The 23,144-nt window shown below is 45.1% G+C and overlaps 1 protein-coding gene across 1 annotated transcript in view; it reads right to left on the reverse strand.

Moving 5' to 3' along the window:
- LOC135055991 (proton channel OTOP2-like) overlaps nt 1-23,144 on the reverse strand; it is an 80,086-nt gene that overhangs the window by 24,817 nt on the left and 32,125 nt on the right. Inside the window, exon 4 of the mRNA XM_063960669.1 lies at nt 11,965-12,113. Coding sequence (XP_063816739.1) covers nt 11,965-12,113 — 149 coding nt within the window. The remainder of the gene's footprint in view (nt 1-11,964; nt 12,114-23,144) is intronic.

The raw sequence follows: 23,144 nt of genomic DNA on the forward strand, positions 1-23,144 counted from the left end.
AAGAAGCTGGAGGCATTGAAGGAGGAGCTAAAAGGGAGCGATTCCGCTAGGCATGTGGGACTTGTGGATGGAGCCCTTAATTCGCTTAACAAGGATTCACGGGTGGTCAATCTGTTGAAATCAGAGCACTACATTTTGGCCACCGTGCTCGATCCTAGATTTAAAACCTACCTTGGATCTCTCTTTCCGGCAGACACAAGTCTGCTGGGGTTCAAAGACCTGCTGGTGACAAAATTGTCAAGTCAAGCGGAACGCGACCTGTCAACATCTCCTCCTTCACATTCTCCCGCAACTGGGGGTGCGAGGAAAAGGCTCAGAATTCCGAGCCCACCCGCTGGCGGTGATGCAGGGCAGTCTGGAGCGACTGCTGATGCTGACATCTGGTCCGGACTGAAGGACCTGACAACGATTACGGACATGTCGTCTACTGTCACTGCATATGATTCTGTCACCATTGAAAGAATGGTGGAGGATTATATGAGTGACCGCATCCAAGTAGGCACGTCAGACAGTCCGTACTTATACTGGCAGGAAAAAGAGGCAATTTGGAGGCCCTTGCACAAACTGGCTTTATTCTACCTAAGTTGCCCTCCCACAAGTGTGTACTCCGAAAGAGTGTTTAGTGCCGCCGCTCACCTTGTCAGCAATCTGCGTACGAGGTTACTTCCAGAAAATGTGGAGAAGATGATGTTCATTAAAATGAATTATAATCAATTCCTCCGTGGAGACATTGACCAGCAGCAATTGCCTCCACAAAGTACACAGGGAGCTGAGATGGTGGATTCCAGTGGGGACGAATTGATAATCTGTGAGGAGCGGGATGTACACGGTGATATATCGGAGGATGATGATGAGGTGGACATCTTGCCTCTGTAGAGCCAGTTTGTGCAAGGAGAGATTAATTGCTTCTTTTTCGGTGGGGGTCCAAACCAACCCGTCATTTCAGTCACAGTCGTGTGGCAGACCCTGTCACTGAAATGATGGGTTGGTTAAAGTGTGCATGTCCTGTTTATACAACATAAGGGTGGGTGGGAGGGCCCAAGGACAATTCCATCTTGCACCTCTTTTTTCTTTCATTTTTATTTGCGTCATGTGCTGTTTGAGGAGTGTTTTTTGGAAGGGCCATCCTGCGTGACACTGCAGTGCCACTCCTAGATGGGCCAGGTGTTTGTGTCGGCCACTAGGGTCGCTTATCTTACTCACACAGCTACCTCATTGCGCCTCTTTTTTTCTTCTTTGCGTCATGTGCTGTTTGGGGAGTGTTTTTTGGAAGGACCATCCTGCGTGACACTGCAGTGCCACTCCTAGATGGGCCAGGTGTTTGTGTCGGCCACTAGGGTCGCTTATCTTACTCACACAGCTACCTCATTGCGCCTCTTTTTTTCTTCTTTGCGTCATGTGCTGTTTGGGGAGTGTTTTTTGGAAGGGCCATCCTGCGTGACACTGCAGTGCCACTCCAAGATGGGCCAGGTGTTTGTGTCGGCCACTAGGGTCGCTTAGCTTAGTCATCCAGCGACCTCGGTGCAAATTTTAGGACTAAAAATAATATTGTGAGGTGTGAGGTATTCAGAATAGACTGAAAATGAGTGGAAATTATGGTTTTTGAGGTTATTAATACTTTGGGATCAAAATGACCCCCAAATTCTATGATTTAAGCTGTTTTTTAGGGTTTTTGAAAAAAACACCCGAATCCAAAACACACCCGAATCCGACAAAAAAAATTCGGTGAGGTTTTGCCAAAACGCGGTCGAACCCAAAACACGGCCGCGGAACCGATCCCAAAACCAAAACACAAAACCCGAAAAATTTCAAGTGCACATCCCTAATGTGCACTTGTGTAGAGGGCATCAATGTCTGCTATTGGATATTTTACACACGGTTTCAGGGTTTTTTTCTTTGCTATTTGGTAACTACTTTAGAGCAATGATATTCTACACACGATTCTCAGGCAATTTCTGTGTTGGATTGTTTTCTATTGATAGTACTTGTTGGCTCAATTGGTTATTGTAATACATTGCCAATTTGTAAAACATTTTTAAACAGTACGAACTGCTGTGTGTTTGTGCTGCTGCTCTGTTGCTTAGCCAGGCTTTAGCATTTGTTGGTGAGGTGGTCAAAATTGACTGGAAATTAGAGGAAATTAATGTTACTGTAGGAACAAAACAGGCCAACATTATGTAATTTTAGGTGTTTTTATGATCTCTCAAAAAAAACCCAGAACCAAAACCAAAACCGGCAAGGGCAGTTTTACCAAAACCAATCCAGATCTAAAACATGAAGGAGATACAGATCCAAAATCAAAACGCAAAACCGAAGATTTGGCCCTGCGCACTCCCCTAATTACTATACAGGCTGGTAGGAGCAAGATTGGCATTGAATAGGTGGATACGTAAGTGCAAATAACACTAAAATTAATGACAATTTTTGGTAGGTCACAATGGGTTGAATGGTAGTATAACAGTTAATATTAGTATTTTTTAACAAATTGGGTACCGATCATCTCAAAATCAAGAGTTCCTTCAGAGGAATAAAAATATTTTATTAAAATATTGGTGGTCATTCCGTGTTGTTCGCTCGTTGCTATTTTTAGCAGAATTGCTAATAGGCTAAAATCCGGCAGTTCTGCGCATGCGTATGCACAGCAGGGCGCACGAGCTAAGCAATATTACACAAAACTATGCTATTTTACTCACGGGCGAACAAAGCTTTTCAATCGCTGTGCTGATCGTAGTGTGATTGACAGGAAGTGGGTGTTTCTGGGCGGAAACTGGCCGTTTTCAGGGAGTGTGCTAAAAAACGCAGGCGTGCCAGGTAAAAACGCATGAGTGGCTGGAGAAACGAGGGAGTGGCTGGCCGGACGCTGGGCGTGTTTGTGACGTCAAACCAGGAACTAAACATACTGAGGTGATCGCAATCTAGGAGTAGATCTGGAGCTACTCAGAAACTGCAAGGAAATACTTAATAGCAGAATTCTGCTATGCTAAGATACACTCCCAGAGGGCGGCGGCCTAGCATGTGCAATGCTGCTAAAAGCAGCTAGCGAGCGAACAACTCGGAATGAGGGCCATTGTTTTTTTATTTATTTATTTATCCTCATTCCTCTGCAGCAACTAACAACTTTTCTCATTTTATATTCACATTTTCAATAATAAAGGAATCAGAAATAGAGGTGGACTCTGAGTCAGATGTATCTCTTTCAGCGCCCACTGGGCCTCATTCACCACGGATTGCAATTGAAAATTAACACACACTAATTGCGATTGCAAATCTGCGAAGACTTCTAGCCAAACCCACAATCGCATCTGCGTATACTATACCCTCATCGCAAATATAGGGCCTAATTCACACCTGATCGCTGGGCTGCAAATTACACTGTCCTGCGATCAGATATACGCCGCCCAGGGGGAGTGAAAATTTGCCCTGTGCAAGTGTGCGAATGCATGTGTACTAATCAATGTACCGGCGCTGGCTGTAAATTAATTTTCTAACAATTTGGACGGTTTGCTTGTAAAAAAAAAAATCACAATTTATTACATATAAAAAGAGCACATTAAAAAAATAATTAAAATAAAAGTTCACATATAGTTATTACAAAGAAGAAAATAGTTTATATAATTTATAACCACTTCTCTGTATCAGCTAATAGTTTAAAGTACACTCATATGTTCCTATAAGCAGTTCCAACAGATATGGCTAGGACATTCTCCAATTCAATACAGTCATTGTATAGCAGGGACGTGCGGTGAGCGAAATAGCTCAGGATGCGCTGGGTTTGCCGCGCCGAAGACGTGGTGGACTGGGGAGTGTCTCCCCATGTCATATGATTAAAACAATATGGGAGGTATATCTCTCTCTGTCTTCGAGGTTGCGCCCCCTCCGCGTGGCGTGCGCTGGGTGGTGGGTGTGCGGCAGGTCCCGATCACGTGACTTTATTCGCGTGGCCGGTGCCCTCCATGCGTCTATTGGCTGGAACGGAGCTTCAGAGCGGGGAGGACCCGCCAACATGCCCCAGTCGCAGGCGCCGCTCAGCTCCATTGCCCAGCCGCAGCCCGCCCCAGCACAGCACAGCAGCACCAGCCAGTGTCACAGAGGACAGCGGGGAGAGATGGTAAGTGTCTGTCTGTCACTCTCTCTATCGACGCGGTCTGCCGTAATGTGTAAAAAGGGGGACTGGCTGCCGTAATGTGTAAAAAGGAGACGCTGTCTGCCGTAATGTGTAAAAAAGGGGGACTGTCTGCTGTAATGTGTAAAAAGGGGGACACTGTCTGCCGTAATGTGTAAAAAGGGGGACTGGCTGCTGTAATGTGTAAAAAGGGGACGCTGTCTGCCGTAATGTGTAAAAAGGGGACGCTGTCTACCATAATGTGTAAAAAGGGGACGCTGTCTGTCGTAATGTGTAAAAAGGGGACGCTATCTGCCGTAATGTGTACAAAGGGGACGCTGTCTGCCGTAATGTGTAAAAAGGGGACGCTGTCTGCCGTAATGTGTAAAAAAGGGGGACTGTCTGCTGTAATGTGTAAAAAGGGGGACACTGTCTGCCGTAATGTGTAAAAAGGGGGACTGGCTGCCGTAATGTGTAAAAAGGGGACGCTGTCTGCCGTAATGTGTAAAAAGGGGACGCTGTCTGCCGTAATGTGTAAAAAGGGGGATGCTGTCTTCCGTAATGTGTAAAAAGGGAACGCTGTCTGCCGTAATGTGTAAAAAGGGGACGCTGTCTGTCGTAATGTGTAAAAAGGGGACGCTGTCTGACGTAATGTGTAAAAAGGGGACGCTGTCTGCCGTAATGTGTAAAAAGAGGGATGCTGTCTTCCGTAATGTGTAAAAAGGGGATGCTGTCTGTTGTAATGTGTAAAAAGGGGACGCTGTCTGCCGTAATGTGTAAAAAGGGGACGCTGTCTGCCGTAATGTGTAAAAAGGGGACGCTGTCTGCCGTAATGTGTAAAAAGGGGGATGCTGTCTTCCGTAATGTGTGAAAAGGGGACGCTGTCTGTTGTAATGTGTAAAAATGGGGGCGCTGTCTGCCGTAATGTGTAAAAAGGGGACGCTGACTGCCCTAATGTGTAAAAGGGGCTCTACCTGGTGTAGTGGCGCTAATGTGCGGTGTAATTTGAATAATCGAGACTACTGTGCACCGTAGTGTGAATTGGTATTATTTTGTGGCCACACCCTTTCCCCATGAAGCCATGCCCCTAATGTTTGGAGCACGCCTACATCACGCACTGCCCATATTTTACATAAGGTGTGGGGGGGACGGGGGGCGCAGATGCCGTTTCTTGCACACAACGCTAAAATGCCTAGTTACGGCACTGGCCATATCTGTTGGAACTGCTTATAGTAACATATGAGTGGACTTTAAACTATGACCTGATACAGAGAGAAGTGGTTATAAATGATATAAACTATCTTCTTCTTTGTAATTACTATATGTGAACTTTTATTTTAATAAATTTTTTAATGTGCTCTTTTTATATGAAATAAATTGTGATATTTTTACAAACATACCGTCCAAATTGTTAGAAAATTAATTTACAGCCAGCGCTGGTACATTGATTATTATTCTTTATTGTACTTAGAAGGGACCTTGACCGTCCCTATACCAGCTGTTGCTGGTTGCGCACTAGAATACTTCCTTATGCATGTGTACACTGTGCGATAATTCCCCTCAGTCAGCAGACAGCTGCAAAACTGTTCGCATCACACTAACCATCGAGTGCTTTTCCCATTCTGTGTGTGTAGTCTGTGCGTAGCTCAATACTTATTCCTCTAGTGCAAAGAAATCAGGCTGATCGGGTCTGGAGCTGACGTCACACAACTGCCCTAAAAACACTTGGGAACGCCTGAGTTTTCCTGACACTCACAGAAAATGGGCAGTTACCACCCACAAATGTCCTTTTCCTGTCAATCACTTTGAGAACAGCTGTGCTATTGAAATTTTCGCACCATCCTCTGTTTGGCGACACGCGTGTGCATTGCAGTGCAGACGCATGCGCAGTAGTTAGATAATCGCACGCTGTTTGAAAACGCACAGCAGTGATCAGGTCTGAATCAGGCCCCCTAGCCCACTCCTATTGCACCCATAACTTTAAAGCAACATTGCATACATTCACTCAAAATTACGAGACTAAAAGCAACTCTTATACATCGATGTCAGCACAAAAGCATTGAAGTTCATCCTAAGCAAATCACTGCAAGTGCTACTCACTAACTTCACACCTAGCAATTGCTAATAGATTACTAATCAAATCAAATTAATTTAATTACATGGAGAACTGTTTAGGCAAATAATTTGCAAAACCTGCAAAGAAGCGTGGGGGCAAAAATCAGCAATCTCTTGTTGCCCCATATACCTGGTTGCCAGTTTGCCATTGCATCAAGGATGTTGCGTTCCTTCCTACTGATGCATTTGCTTTTTTTGCTATTTGGCTGAAAAATTATGTTTATTACCGTTTTATGGTGAGGCTATATTTGTGCACACATTATTTGGTAAATATTATTTGATTATTTTTTTACTTTACATTGTTTAAGTATATAGTCAAAAGAGAAACATTTAATTTACATGAATAAACAGAAATTATAGTTCATTTTGGAGTATGTTCATTTATAAATGATTTGTACAATAGAAATGCTGTGCATAGGTCAAAATACTTATTAATGTTAAATATGGGAAACACAAATCATATTTGTGCTGGGATGGTTTGCTTCTTGTCAGAATAATGGTGGTCATTCCGAGTTGATCGCTAGCTGCATTTGTTCGCAGCGCAGCGATCAGGCTAAAAAATTGCAGTTCTGCGCATGCGTATGTGACACAATGTGCACACGCGACGTACAGGCACAATGAACGATGCAGTTTTGCTCAGGGTCTCTAGCGATGCATTTCAATCGCACTGGTTGCCGCAGAGTGATTGACATGAAGTGGGCGTTTCTGGGTGTCAATTGACCGTTTTCAGGGAGTGTTCAGAAAAACGCAGGCGTGCCAGGGAAAACGCAGGCGTGGCTGGGCGATCGCTGGGCGGGTGTGTGACGTCAAATCCGGCTCTGAATAGTCTGAAGCGATCGCAAGCGCTGAGTAGGTTTTGAGCTACTCTGAAACTACACAAAATTTTTTTGCAGGCAATCTGTGATAAAAACGTTCGCACTTCTGCTAAGCTAAAATATACTCCCAGTGGCGGCGGCATAGCGTTTGCACGGCTGCTAAAAACTGCTAGCGAGCGATCAACTCGGAATGACCCCCAATGTTAGGCAGGCATTAACCCCAGTGGTAATCCCAGAAAATTTCCGGGGCTAGCTGTGTTGTGCAGACTGGCAACCCAGGAAATTTTCCGTGGCATGCCAGTGCTCCCCCTCCCTCCATCTTATACTCCGCTCGGCCGGCGGACTTTGAAGAATGACGCGATCGCATTGTGACATCATGATGTGATCGCATCATTGCGCAAAACTCCACCAGCCGAGCGGAATACAAGGGAGGAGGGGGGATTTCAGTGCTGGTGGGCTAGTACCCGCCAGCAAATGCTACATGGGGGATGGCCATCGGTGGGTTATCCACCGATGGTGACCATTGATGGGTAACCTCGATGGTGTAAAACCATCTGGAATGGATCCATCAATGGTTTTACCCATCGATGGTCATCCCTGCTGTATAGTAAAAAGGCAAACCAGGGGGCGTGGCTTAGTAGGTATCAGAGGGCGGGGCTAAGCTTTGTGCCCTGACACTTTGAGAAAATATAAATAAATTCGGTAGCACTGAACCATCGATGGCGGGAAACCATCTGGTTCTCCCCCATCGATGGTAAAAGTATTAAACATCGGTCATAGACCACTGATGATTTGAATCATCGATGGTCGATGGCCATCCCTAGCTACCCCTAGGCAACGAGCATTCCCCATGGCAATGAGCATGGATCCCAGAGCATAAAACCCCTGGCAAAAAGCATGACACAGCATGTGAAACCCCTGGCAACGGGCATGTAACCCCTGGCAACGCGCAAGTAAAAAAAAATTAAAAACCTGCCTTGGGAGGTGTGACCAAATTCCAAAAAGTCACCATTGAAGGGGTTAAGGGTTATGGTAAAAACACACTACATACATGTAAAATGTTTAAGTGACCAGTGTTGCTTACAATCAGGGGCGGTACTCCTGGAGGTAACAGAGTCTGTTGCTGCCGGGCAGCCAACCCTGAAGGGGGCACCTGGCTCCTCCACTGTCTCCCATCCCTTCCCTTCTTGCTTCAATCGAAGATCCACGAGCAAAGGCGAAGCGCCGATCAGCATCAATGGGGCGCTCCTCCTCTGTGACCTAAAGACTCAGTAGGGGAAAGGGGTCACTAAAAAACCCCCTCTCGAGCAGAAACATATAAAAGGACTCACTCTCCTGAGAGCTGAGAGGGCTGCGGAATATGCGAGATACGGGGAGGTGGGAAACAATAGTGGGAGCAGCATGGGGAGGAGCTGCCCCCCTGTCCAGCCTCCCGAACTGAGAGAGGGGTACGCGGTCTGGACAGCGAGGCCGGAAGTAGCACCGAAACACAGCTCCCAGTGAGCACCATGGCGGACAAGGAGGGTAAGTGTGGACTGTAGAGAAAGCTTGCGGCTCTTGTGCAGGAGGCACTGGGAATCTTCCCTCTGCCGGGAAATTCTAGGGGTGAGACTACAGCCGCCCGGCCACATAAGGGGGATAGCCAGTGTGTGGCACCTATGGTGCAGCAGAAGTTTCCGCGCACCTCACCCTGTGCGGTTCCCTCTTTCTCCCTGTCTATCTCTTTCTCCCCGGCTCTGTCTCTCTGTCTCTGCGTCTCTCGCCCTCTTTCTCTCTCTCTCTCTCTCTCTCTCTCTCTCCCTCTCCCTCTGTCTCTCTCCCTGTCTCTCTCCCCTTGTCTCTCTCTCTCTCTCTCTCTCTCTCTCTCTCTCCCTGTCTCTCTCCCCCTCTCCCTATGCCCCTGTCACCCTCTCTCTGCATCTCTCTTCCTCTCCCTGTTTACCTGTCTCCCTCGCTTCTCTCTCTCTACCCATCTGTCTCTCCCTATCTCTCCACATCTGTCTCTCCGTTTGCCTGTCTCTCCCCATCTGTCTCTCCCTGTCTCTCTCTCTCTTTCCATCTGTCTCTCCCTGTCTCTCTCTCTCTCTCATCTCTCTGTCTCCCTGCCTCTCCTCCTCTCCCTGTCTCTATCTCCCTTTCCCTATGTGTCACTGTCTCTCTCCCTCTCCCTTGCTTCTCTCTCTCCCCATGTCTGTCTCTCCCTGTCTCTCTCTCTCCATCTCTCTCTGCCTTTCCGTCTATGTGTACCTGTCTCTCTCCCTGTCTCTGCGTCTCTGTACCTCACTTCTCTCTCTCGTCATCTGTCTTTCTCTCTCCCTCCGTCTGTCTCTCTCTCTTCCTCATCTCTCACCTTCTTCCTCTGTCCCTCTCCCTGTCTCTGCATCTATCTCCGTCTCTCTCCCTTTCCCTGAGTCCCTGTCTCCCTCTCCCTGTCTCTGTGTCTATCTCCCTGTCTCTCTCCCTCACCTCTCTCTCCCCATCTCTGTCTCTCCCTGTCTCTCTGTCTCTCCCTCATCTCTCTCTCTCTCCCCTCGTCTATCTTCCCCTCTCCCTGTATATATCTCCCTCTCCCTGTCTATGTGTCCCTGTCTCTCTCCCTTTCCCTGAGTCCCTGTCTCCCTCTCCCTGTCTCTGTGTCTATCTCCCTGTCTCTCTCCCTCACTTCTCTCTCCCCATCTGTCTCTCCCTGTCTCTCTGTCTCTCTATCTCTCCCCTCGTCTATCTTCCCCTCTCCCTGTATATATCTCCCTCTCCCTGTCTATGTGTCCCTGTCTCTCTCCCTTTCCCTGAGTCCCTGTCTCCCTCTCCCTGTCTCTGTGTCTATCTCCCTGTCTCTCTCCCTCACCTCTCTCTCCCCATCTGTCTCTCCCTGTCTCTCTGTCTCTCCCTCGTCTCTCTCTCTCTCCCCTCGTCTATCTTCCCCTCTCCCTGTATATAGCTCCCTTTCCCTGTCTATGTGTCCCTGTCTCTCTCCCTTTCCCTGAGTCCCTGTCTCCCTCTCCCTGTCTCTGTGTCTATCTCCCTGTCTCTCTCCCTCACTTCTCTCTCCCCATCTGTCTCTCCCTGTCTCTCTGTCTCTCCCCTCGTCTATCTTCCCCTCTCCCTGTATATATCTCCCTCTCCCTGTCTATGTGTCCCTGTCTCTCTCCCTTTCCCTGAGTCCCTGTCTCCCTCTCCCTGTCTCTGTGTCTATCTCCCTGTCTCTCTCCCTCACCTCTCTCTCCCCATCTGTCTCTCCCTGTCTCTCTGTCTCTCCCTCGTCTCTCTCTCTCTCTCCCCTCGTCTATCTTCCCCACTCCCTGTATATATCTCCCTCTCCCTGTCTATGTGTCCCTGTCTCTCTCCCTCTCCCTGTCTTTCCCTGTCTCTGTATCTCTCTCCCTCACTTCTCTCTCTCCTCATCTCTGTCTCTCTTTTCCTGTCTTTCCCTCCATTTGTCTCTCTCCCTTTCTCTCTCCCTCGTCTCTCTTTCTCTTTCCCTGTCTCTGCCCATTTCTGCGTCTCTCTCTGGCTCTCTCCCTCCATCTCACTCCCTACATCTCTCTCTCCCTCATCTATCTCCCCATCTTTATTTCCCCGTCTCTCTCCTTTTCTCTCGCTCTCTCCCTGTCTCTGTGTCTCTTTCCCTCTCCCTGTCTCCCTCTCTCTGTCTCACACAGTGGGAATGGAGACCTGGCTCAGAAAAGGAGGAAGAGGGTGATATCACTCACACAGGAGAAGTGTGTGTGTGTGTGTGTGTGTGTGTGTGTGTGTGTGTGTGAGGGGGGGGGGAGGGAGGGGGGGTGTGTGTGAGGGGGGGGAGGGGGGTGTATGGTTCACACATGGGAAGGGGGGGGTTATCATTCACACAGGGTAAGGAGTCAGTAAAATACAAATCATTTTTTGTAAGGGGGTAGGGAGGGCAATACATTTATCTTGCAATTAAGAAGTTAAGCCACTGCTTACAATAGTAATAAGTTATGCACAACACTGTGTTAAAATGAGCATACACATGACAACACACTGTACATGCCTAAAGAAAAGTGTTATTTTGTCAATTGTAAAAGGCTAATTTATTTAATTAGGGAATGCAGCACACTGAATAGAATTCCCTGCATCACATCAGCTACCAGTGATTTTGCAATCACTGGCCATCGGAGCGTTTGCTGCTGCAATCAGTAATTCCGCAGTCTGTGTTGTTGATGCATTTGCAATTCCCGCAATTCTTTTTGCATACAGTATATTGCAAATATAATGGCCACGCCCCACATCGCAGAAATTGTGAACCCATCCCACTGACACTACTCCACCACTCCTTTTTATCATTGCTAAATGCAATCGCTACTGTGTTTGCAGATACCAATGTACGATCATGAAAACCAGCCTTGGCACGTGCGCACTGTCTCATGTACGGTTGCGTATGCTTGCGCAGTGTGTCGATAATAGCTCATTGTACAATAATTTGCATCTGCAACTGACGCTGAATGAGGTCCACAAATAGTGAGTTGTAGCATACAGCAAATGTGCAGGAGTGAATGTACGTATTTCTGCATATCTCTGTCTGATTCTGAGTTGGTCAGATCTTTGCCGGATCTGGCTTTGTGTGGGAATATAGCTAGAGTTCCGTGCTATACAGATTTGTGCATACAGAGAATGAAGACTGTTTCAGACGGATCTCTTGTAGCTACAGTAGCACGTAGCTGTTGCAAGTGATAATGAATGCGGCTGTACAGTAGATGGAAAACCAGTGGGCGAAGCTTCTTCAGAATCAGCCCCCTAATTTACAGATACATTACTAAAACAAATTTTGACAGCATGTGCATGTGCCTTTGTAGAAGAACAAGGGATCAGTGACACCTATATTACCCTTTCACTAAGCTGAATCTATTTGGCTGAGCACTATTAGTATGAACTTTGGCAGGATAGGCAACTACTTGACTTTTAGACCTGTACCTTTATATTCAGTGGAGTTCTTGCTACTCTCATCGAAAAAATTTCTCTCTAGATACTTCTGCAATTCTAAAGTGTGATTTCTGGATTCTTCAGTAACTGCAGTGACCCAGATGATCAGATTAAGCGTCAGTAGAATCATCAGAAAGCACCTGAGAATAGAGACACACAAGAAGGTATATTGTACAGTGACACAAGCACAAATCACTAACAACTATAAATTGCACTACATGTATATGCATGCCCTGGATAAAACATTGCTCCTGTAACAGGAAATAGTACATTTTGTGCATAGTATTTTGTAGAGCCATTGACACAGAACAGTCTTATACTAGTATTGGTAACAGAAAATTCTTACGCTGGTAGAATAATAATTGTAATAATAGTAATAATTGTAATACAGTATTAGTAAATAAGACGCAGGTTCATGGTCTGTCAGGAATCTGATTTGTGATATTCAAGAATAAAATATTCTCTGGCAACACTTGAATCTAGCATTCTGTCCCAATAGTGAACACATACTGTAGTTTAGTTTAGATTAGCGCCAGCAGTAATAGTTATAGAAGATCTACAGGTCACAGCCAGGAATAGAAGAGCCCTGTACAGAGCTCCATTGTTCTTAAGAACAGAGCCTATACATTTTTCCGACTGTCTGCCTCTAGCTAGCGGAAATAGTCTGCGAAACGTGTGGGTCACAGTAAAGGGGAAATTCTATTTTGATTTAATATTCTGTTTTTATTCTGTTCTAATTTTAGTATGCATTTTTCTTATAGTTTAAAACTAATTACTAAGTGGTCATCTAATTTGTGTCTGTGGGGGTGAAACATGAGTGCCGGAAATGGATCATATCCTACAGTATATGAGCGCTGATGTTGAACCACCACCTATATGAGGACTGACAAGTCCCTATTTTCAGATTGGGCAACAGGCCAGACTCATGTGCTTAGCAGCTAATTCCGGGAACTTGGTAGACCGTTATATGAACTGGGTCTGGTGCTCCCAAGGCCTCTGGGATCCATAGCAATGGCACCCCCTGCACATACTATAGCTATGCCCATGTCTACATTGTGTGGTACAATGATATGAAATTATGGAGCATTTGCTATGAATTAAAAGCAAGGTTCTTATGCACAGAAAAGGATATAGGATTATGTTAAGCAAAGGGAGAACATACTGTAGACTCAAATTCGGCAAACTCTAATGAAATATCACAATTCAAACATTATGGGTTGGCTGTGGACCTTAAAAATGGGTCTCTTATGTGTGCTAGTGCACAAACATACATGTCTAGTGCATATCAATGTACATGCCCAACTCCCAATATTTACAGTATAACTGACCCTGGAAATGCAATCTCCTTTGTGAATCAATGTTTATATAATTGCAGGGCCATAGCTAGACATATGGGGCCATATGGCAAAATTTCCCACCGTCCACCCACCAGGGCGCCCTCCCGCAGTACACTACTCAGTGTGTGTGTATGTTATGGGGGGTAGGAATGATGACAAGGGTGATCCCCGACCCCTAACACACAGTCACAGCCATGATTTGGGCACAGGGGTGAGCCACTGCCAGATGGCCACAGTCAGCAAAATTAAATAACTGTTTGACTACACCCCACTACTAGGATGTCTCATTTAGGATTTCTAGACAATACTATGTTATATCATACACATTTAGGGTTAAGGAAACTATTCTTTAAATATATATATATATATATATATATAATAAGATTTTACTTACCGATAAATCTATTTCTCGTAGTCCGTAGTGGATGCTGGGGACTCCGTCAGGACCATGGGGATTAGCGGCTCCGCAGGAGACAGGGCACAAAACTAAAGCTTTAGGATCAGGTGGTGTGTACTGGCTCCTCCCCCTATGACCCTCCTCCAAGCCTTAGTTAGGATACTGTGCCCGGACGAGCGTACACAATAAGGAAGGATATTGAATCCCGGGTAAGACTCATACCAGCCACACCAATCACACCGTATAACTTGTGATCTAAACCCAGTTAACAGTATGACAAACGTAGGAGCCTCTGAACAGACGGCTCACAACAATAACAACCCGATTTTTTTTTTTTTTTGTAACAATAACTATGTACAAGTATTGCAGACAATCCGCACTTGGGATGGGCGCCCAGCATCCACTACGGACTACGAGAAATAGATTTATCGGTAAGTAAAATCTTATTTTCTCTGACGTCCTAAGTGGATGCTGGGGACTCCGTCAGGACCATGGGGATTATACCAAAGCTCCCAAACGGGCGGGAGAGTGCGGATGACTCTGCAGCACCGAGTGAGAGAACTCCAGGTCCTCCTCAGCCAGGGTGTGCCCCTGACCAAGTAGCAGCTCGGCAAAGTTGTAAAGCTGAGACCCCTCGGGCAGTCGCCCAAGATGAGCCCACCTTCCTTGTGGAATGGGCATTTATATATTTTGGCTGTGGCAGTCCTGCCACAGAATGTGCAAGCTGAATTGTACTACACATTCAACTAGCAATCGTCTGCTTAGAAGCAAGAGCACCCAGTTTTTTGGGTGCATACAGGATAACAGCAAGTCAGTTTTCCTGACTCCAGCCGTCCTGGAAATCTATATTTTCAGGGCCCTGACAACATCTAGCAACTTGGAGTCCTCCAAGTCTCTAGTAGCCGCAGGTACCACAATAAGCTGGTTCAGATGAAACGCTGACACCACCTTAGGGAGAAACTGGGGACGAGTCCGCAGCTCTGCCCTGTCCGAATGGACAATCAGATATGGGCTTTTGTGAGACAAAGCCGCCAATTCTGACACTCGCCTGGCCGAGGCCAGGGCCAACATCATGGTCACTTTCCATGTGAGATATTTCAAATCCACAGATTTGAGCGGTTTAAACCAACGTGATTTGAGGAATCCCAGGACTACGTTGAGATCCCACAGTGCCACTGGAGGCACAAAAGGGGGTTGTATATGCAGTACTCCCTTGTCAAATTTCTGGACTTCAGGAACTGAAACCAATTCTTTCTGGAAGAAAATCGACAGGGCCGAAATTTGAACCTTAATGGACCCCAATTTGAGGCCCATAGACACTCCTGTTTGCAGGAAATGCAGGAATCGACCGAGTTGAAATTTCTTCGTGGGGCCTTCCTGGCCTCACACCACGCAACATATTTTCGCCACATGTGGTGATAATGTTGTGCGGTCACCTCCTTCCTGGCTTTGACCAGGGTAGGAATGACCTCTTCCGGAATGCCTTTTTTCCCTTAGGATCCGGCGTTCAACCGCCATGTCGTCAAACGCACCCGCGGTAAGTCTTGGAACAGACATGGTACTTGCTGAAGCAAGTCCCTTCTTATCGGCAGAGGCCCTGAGTCCTCTGTGAGCATCTCATGAAGTTCCGGGTACCAAGTCCTTCTTGGCCCATCCGGAGCCACGAGTATAGTTCTTACTCCTCTACGTCTTATAATTCTCAGTACCTTTGGTATGAGAAGCAGAGGAGGGAACACATACACCGACTGGTACACCCATGGTGTTACCAGAACGTCCACAGTTATTTCCTGAGGGTCTCTTGACCTGGCGCAATACCTGTCCAGTTTTTTGTTCAGGCGGGACGCCATCATGTCCACCTTTGGTCTTTCCCAACGGTGCACAATCATGTGGAAACAACTTCTCAATGAAGTCCCCACTCTCCCGGGTGGAGGTCGTGCTGAGGAAGTCTGCTTCCCAGTTGTCCACTCCCGGAATGAAAACTGCTGACAGTGCTATCACATGATTTTCCGCCCAGCGAAGAATCCTTGCAGTTTCTGCCATTGTCCTCCTGCTTCTTGTGCCGCCCTGTCTGTTTACGTGGGCGACTGCCGTGATGTTGTCCCACTGGATCAATACCGGCTGACCTTGAAGCAGAGGTCTTGCTAAGCTTAGAGCATTGTAAATTGCTCTTAGCTCCAGTATATTTATGCGGAGAGAAGTCCCCAGACTTGATCACACTCCCTGGAAATTTTTTCCCTGTGTGACTGCTCCCCAGCCTTTCAAGCTGGAATCCGTGGTCACCAGGACCCAGTCCTGAATGCATAACTGTGGCACTTTAGTAGATGAGCACTCTGCAGCCACCACAGAAGAGACACCCTTGTCCTTGGAGACAGGGTTATCCGCTGATGCATCTGAAGATGCGATCCGGACCATTTGTCCAGCAGATCCCACTGAAAAGTTCTTGCGTGAAATCTGCCGAATGGAATCGCTTCGTAAGAAGCCACCATTTTTCCCAGGACCCTTGTGCAATGATGCACTGACACTTTTCCTGGTTTTTGGAGGTTCCTGACTAGCTCGGATAACTCCCTGGCTTTCTCCTCCGGGAGAAACACCTTTTTCTGGACTGTGTCCAGAATCATCCCTAGGGACAGCAGACGTGTCGTCGGAGACAGCTGCGATTTTGGAATATTTAGAATCCACCCGTGCTGTCGTAGAACTACTTGAGATAGTGCTATTCAGACCTCCAACTGTTCTCTGGACCTTGCCCTTATCAGGAGATCGTCCAAGTAAGGGATAATTAAGACGCCTTTTCTTTGAAGAAGAATCATCATTTCAGCCATTACCTTGGTAAAGACCCGGGGTGCCGTGGACAATCCAAACGGCAGCGTCTGAAACTGAAAGTGACAGTTTTGTACCACGAACCTGAAGTACCCTTTGTGAGAAGGGCAAATTTGGACATGGAGGTAAGCATCCTTGATGTCCAGGGACACCATATAGTCCCCTTCTTCCTGGTTCGCTATCACTGCTCTGAGTGACTCCATTTAGAATAGGTCTCACCGAGCCGTCTGGCTTCAGTACCACAATATAGTGTGGAATAATACCCCTTTACTTGTAGTAGGAGGGGTACTTTGATTATCACCTGCTGGGAATACAGCTTGTGAATTGTTTCCAATACTGCCTCCCTGTCGGAGGTAGACGTTGGTAAAGCAAACTTCAGGAACCTGCGAGGGGGAGACGTCTCGAATTTCCAATCTGTACCCCTGGGATACTACTTGTAGGATCCAGGGGTCCACTTGCGAGTGAGCCCACTGCATGCTGAAACTCTTGAGACGACCCCCCACCGCACCTGTTTGTACGGCCCCAGCGTGGACTTGGCAGAAGCGGTGGAAGGCTTCTACCTGCTGCAGTCTTCTTCCCTTACCTCTATCCCTGGGCAGATATTATGGGGACGAAAGGACTGAGGCTGAAAAGACTATGTCTTTTTCTGCTGAGATGTGACTTGGGGTAAAAAAGGTGGATTTTCTAGCTGTTGCCGTGGCCACCAGGTCCGATGGACCGACCCCAAATAACTCCTCCCCTTTATACGGCAATACTTCCATGTGCCGTTTGGAATCTGCATCACCTGACCACTGTCGTGTCCATAAACATCGTCTGGCAGATATGGACATCGCACTTACTCTTGATGCCAGAGTTTCGCATATATAGAAATGCATCTTTTAAATGCTCTATAGTCAATAAAATACTGTCCCTGTCAAGGGTATCAATATTTCCAGTCAGGGAATCCGACCAAGCCACCCCAGCGCTGCCCATCCAGGCTGAGGCGATCGCTGGTCGCAGTATAACACCAGTATGTGTGTATATACTTTTTAGGATATTTTCCAACCTCCTATCAGTTGGCTCCTTGAGGGCGTCCGTATCTGGAGACGGTAACGCCACTTGTTTTTATAAGCGTGTGAGCGCCTTATCCACCCTAAGGTGTGTTTCCCAACGCGCCATAACTTCTGGCGGGAAAGGGTATACCGCCAATAATTTTCTATCGGGGGAAACCCACGCATCATCACACACTTCATTTAATTTATCTGATTCAGGAAAAACCACATGTAGTTTTTTCACACTCCACATAATACCCTTTTTTGTGGTACTTGTAGTATCAGAAATATGTAACATCTCCTTCATTGCCCTTAACAAGTAACGTGTGGCCCTAAAGGAAAATACGTTTGTTTCTTCACCGTCGACACTGGAGTCAGTGTCCGTGTCTGTGTCTGTGTCAACCGACTGAGGTAAAAGGACGTTTTAACGCCCCTGACGGTGTTTTAGACGCCTGGACAGGTACTAATTGGTTTGCCGGCCGTCTCATGTCGTCAACCGACCTTGCAGCGTGTTGACATTATCACGTAATTCCTTAAATAAGCCATCCATTCCGGTGTCGACTCCCTAGAGAGTGACATCACCATTACCGGCAATTGCTCCGCCTCCTCACCAACATCGTCCTCATACATGTCGACACACAAGTACCGACACACAGCACACACACAGGGAATGCTCTGATAGAGGACAGGACCCCACTAGCCCTTTGGGGAGACAGAGGGAGAGTTTGCCAGCACACACCAAAAACGCTATATTATACAGGGACAACCTTTATATAAGTGTTTTTCCCTTATAGCATTTTAATATATATATATACATATCGCCAAATAAGTGCCCCCCCTCTCTGTTTTAACCCTGTTTCTGTAGTGCAGTGTTGCCATATAGACCATTACATAACAATATAATTTAGTAGGTACCAAAGTTAGAACAAATTATGTAAATTAAATAATATGATTTATTACCCAATGTGATTTTAACCAGTTAAGAGTGTGTGTATATATATATTATTGTAAGGTATAACTTAAATAGGTTTGAATGTATTAGTCTTATGTTTTGAGAATTTAGTAGCATGTATTTCTGTGTGTTTTACTGCAAGATTATGGGTCATTATGTAAGAGACAGGTTTTCTCTGTGTAAGCCATATAGCCAGAATACACAATACATTGAGCATTACACAAATTCATCCCTTCCATGCCATTATTCATATCTGTATTAATCAAAGGATTAACGTCTGATCTGCGCTATACCAAGTACAATTAAATCAAAGTTTACATGATATGTAGATATATGTATACTGTATACTTGATTCACACACAGCAAATAAATAATCATAACTTGGTGGATAAAGTCAATAGGTCACCTAGCTCAGGTCTCATAATATGCAAACAGTTACTGGTATGAACAGGGTACATTGGAATTCACAATCAAAGATCTTCATACCTTTAGAGAGTACATCAACCAGCTGGCCTATTGTCCAGTTATACTGCTGGCCAGAGGCAATGATAATATAGGATCAAACGCACTATAAACAGGTCACAATCATTTATGCTAACACCCTAGGGCCTAGGCGAAATAGATCGTTTACACATCCATACAAAGGTAGATCTCTGATGGATAAAGGAATACCAAACTTTATGATCCCAAAATTCTCTACATGCTCACCACCGTGGGACGGAGTTAGCAGAGAACGTTTTATTACACTTTGGAATCTGTCAAAACCTATAATTATGTACTCCATTGGAAACTGTGGGCATATACTAGTTTTGAATTGGTAGAATATAGGATATAAGGGGCAGTCTGATAGATAGAGAGTTAGAAGGAGAGGAGGAAGGAACAAAGTCCAGAGGGAGTCAGGATCCTAAGACGGTAGCTATGAATTATGCCCTCACATATTCTTGCAAGTGTATAGTATGTGTATTAATTGTTTAAGTTTGTATAACTGTTTGTGTTTTATGTATGTACCATGGTTAAGGAAGTACAGATAAATTATAAGATTTATTATCATTGTGTTATCTTATCTTGTAATTTGTATCACCTATAATAAATGTACTAGACAAAGTAGAGCTGGTATTCCAAGTCTTGAACTCATTTTCGGAATCACTAAAGTTATACATGAAATCTGCATATATTATATAAGGCTCTGCAAGTTGGGACAACTGACTTGTAGTCAAAGTATAGTACTTATATGTTCAATGAGCCAGGATTATATATCTCTGTAAAGTATATTTAGGCTTTGCCTGGAAATATTTCCTGGACAGTAGAGATATAGCTCCTTTAATCTGAGCCAATCACAGGTATGAAAATAGGAACGTCCACGCATTACATATTGTGTGATTGGACCAGTACTAAACATCACCCCTTTTGTTATGAGCCCACCTATTTGTAAGCCTATTATAATATATTTGCAGATATAAAATACATAAACCATTATATCAATATATGATATAATAAATATATGTTATATAAGATTCCATAAATCAACATTGGCGACCACGGAAGGGACTTGGAATTATTCAGTATCAATTTTGACTAAATACAATATTTAGGGGCAGCGCAAGGGCTATAAGCCCGCTGGGCAAAATACAAGATCACAGTGGAATAAGTTGCAAATGACTAGAGAATTTTATTTTCTAAAAAAGGCCTAAAGTAAGAAATTAAAAAACACGGGTGTTAGAGTTTAACTTATCAGGCTAGCGAACAGATAAGGGAGGATACCACGTGCAAAATATAGGAAATATTGTTCCCAAATACTAAAAGTTTGTAATTCTCAGTGATAGAATACATATAACGAAAGGGAATAAATCTGTAAAATGGCTACAATGTCAAATATAGACAGCATTGTAGTGAAATACATCACAAAGCAAAAGTGTACAGACTTTGCTTGTGATGCCAAATTAAAAGAAAACCCATGGAGCTATGTCCAGGGTTTGTTTGATGATGAAATTAAATCATCAAAGAAAAGGAAACAGAAAGGAATAGCCATTGCAGGCTTGTATGCAGCCTGTTTGGCTATGGATGCTAAATTAAGCAGTTTAGCTAAAACCCTACAAAAATGTAGAGAAGAATCTAATTTAAAAGAAACAGAAAGCAAGGAAAAAATAGATCAGCTAAATATCCAAATTAAAACTTTAACAACACTTAATGACATGGGTAAAATCTCCCAGGATGAAGTGTTACAGAAACATAAAAATGCTCAGAGGGAATCCACAGAATGTAGGAGAGCTCTAACAGAGGTTACAACAGAGAGAGATGAGATAATAAGTGCATATAAAGTTATGCAGGGACAGCTCACAGAATGTATGAAAGGGAAAGCAATTGACCATACCCCTTGTGTGGACAGGGAGATGCAGCTTATGCAAGAGATATCTGTTCTGAAAGGACATATTGCTGCAAACATTAGGATAGGAACTGCAGCCACTGCCCCATATCCTATCTATGCATATGAAAGAGAACAATGGGACACAAATCATGAGGACAGAGAGGACTGCTGGGGAGAGGGGAATTCTACTGAATCTACCCTCAGGGTACCCATAGCAATGGGAGAGTTTGCAGAATCAGCAGCGAATAGGGAGTGCTCTATATTAATAGGCACAGATAGTAGTGATGAAGAAGTACAGACAGAAATTGAGGCACACAGGGCTCATAAACAGCCAGCATTCCTCACTGAGAGTAGGAACACCCTATTGGGATTCAATAGTGAAGGAGAGGCCATTCACTCAAGGGCCCCTAGTGCCAATCATCCCCCACAACCCATAAAAACACTTATGGGAGTGGCAGATATGATTGGAAAAATGAGTTCAGGAGAACACATCACCTCCCATGCAGCTAATGTTCAGCAGAGGTGTGAACTTCTAGGAATTAGAAATCTCACTGATCAGGTTAAGGTACTGCAATTAACAATTCCATTAGCTGCTTGGAGCGCTTTGCCAGATCTGATTAAAGAAGGTAAAGGTACATATGAAGAAACTGTAGAGGAGCTACAAAAGATAATTAACCCTTCAGTAGCAGGCACAATGGTTGCATATGAAATCAAACAGCAAAGTGAGGAGAACCCATTAATATATGCAAATAGATTGTGGGCAGCATATAGTGCAGGAAACAGCAAAAATGACAACAGTCAGAAAAACAGCAAAGATTTCAAAAACTTGTTGGTGCATAACTCGCACCCCACAATTAAAGCTAAGTGTGAACACTTGATAGATACCGTAAAGCATAGCTATGATAAAATAATGGGATTAATGCAGCGGTCCTTTCAAGCAGTACAGGCCAGTAAGCAACGTAAGATGGCAGAAAGGAATGAGAAATGTGTTATAAAGAGGGTTGCAGCATTAGAGTCAGAAGGTAAACCAATGGTGGTTGAAGGGCCCCACATTCCAGGGGAGGTAAACACACCATTTAACCCACGATGGAACACAGGGTCACAAAGGAGAGGGGGAATGTTTAAAGAGAGATCCATTTTTAGAGGTGGAGGTAGAGGATACCAAGGACATTCAAATGATGGAGCTTGGAATAGACACATGGGTTACTCACAACATTTTGGGAACAGAGGAAAGGACACAGAGTTTAAACACCAGGGTCCCACTTACACAGAGCTAAGACACCAGCTACAGGCCATAAAAGAGAAGTATGAGAATTTAGAAAAAGCAAACAAAGTGCAGCAAGCTGACACACAAAAGGAGAAAAATTGACAGTCAGTGGCCCCAAGGATAGTTGCACCAATCACTTTAGATAGGTGCGGGCGCCCTCAAGTCTCGGTTCTGGTCAGGGGCCACCAGCACACAATGTTACTAGACACCGGTGCCGCCATATCAATCCTACATGATGATCAGCCACATCACTCTCCTCTGTCAGCAGGAAAAACAATACATCTCCAAAGCTTTGCAGGGAATAAGGTAGATACAGTGCTGTCAAACCCTCTCCAAATACAAATAGGAGATGTATCTGCAATTCACACATTTGCATTAGCCTCACTGCCAAGTGAAACTCATTTATTAGGGTCTGACTTTATGATCCCTAATGGGTGTATATTGGATCTGACTAACCTTTTACTTCTGCAGAGTTCTCCTAATGTAACACCTGAGGTTATAATTATACCAGATTCCCATGTAATTGCTGCTGTAAAACCCAATAATGCGAAATATGATGTGCTTAAGGCTAATGTTGATCATCCTGACAAAGATTTGGTATTACCATTACTTGAACAGTTTCAGGATGCTTTTGCTAAACACAAACATGACTGTGGGAAGGTAAACAAGGTGATTGAAGTCAGTGGTCTTGACCCTCCCCCACAGAAGCAGTACAATTTCCCACAGGAGGCCATAAGCTTCATTCAAGAAACAATTGACTCTCTGTTAGAGCAGCGTGTAATCAGACCATGTGTATCCACTAACAATGCGCCAATATGGCCAGTACGGAAACCGGATGGTTCCTGGCGGCTCACAATTGACTACCGCAAACTTAATGGCCTTACGCTTAGCTGCGCACCCACTGTTGCGTCAATGCCAGACATTCTAAAAATGTTAAGCCCAGAGCATAAATGGTTCACAGTTTTAGATATTTCAAATGGGTTTTGGTCTCTGCCTCTATCTGAA

Source organism: Pseudophryne corroboree, chromosome 3 (assembly GCF_028390025.1).
Source record: "Pseudophryne corroboree isolate aPseCor3 chromosome 3, aPseCor3.hap2, whole genome shotgun sequence".
In the NCBI taxonomy this organism is placed as follows: Eukaryota; Metazoa; Chordata; class Amphibia; order Anura; family Myobatrachidae; genus Pseudophryne; species Pseudophryne corroboree.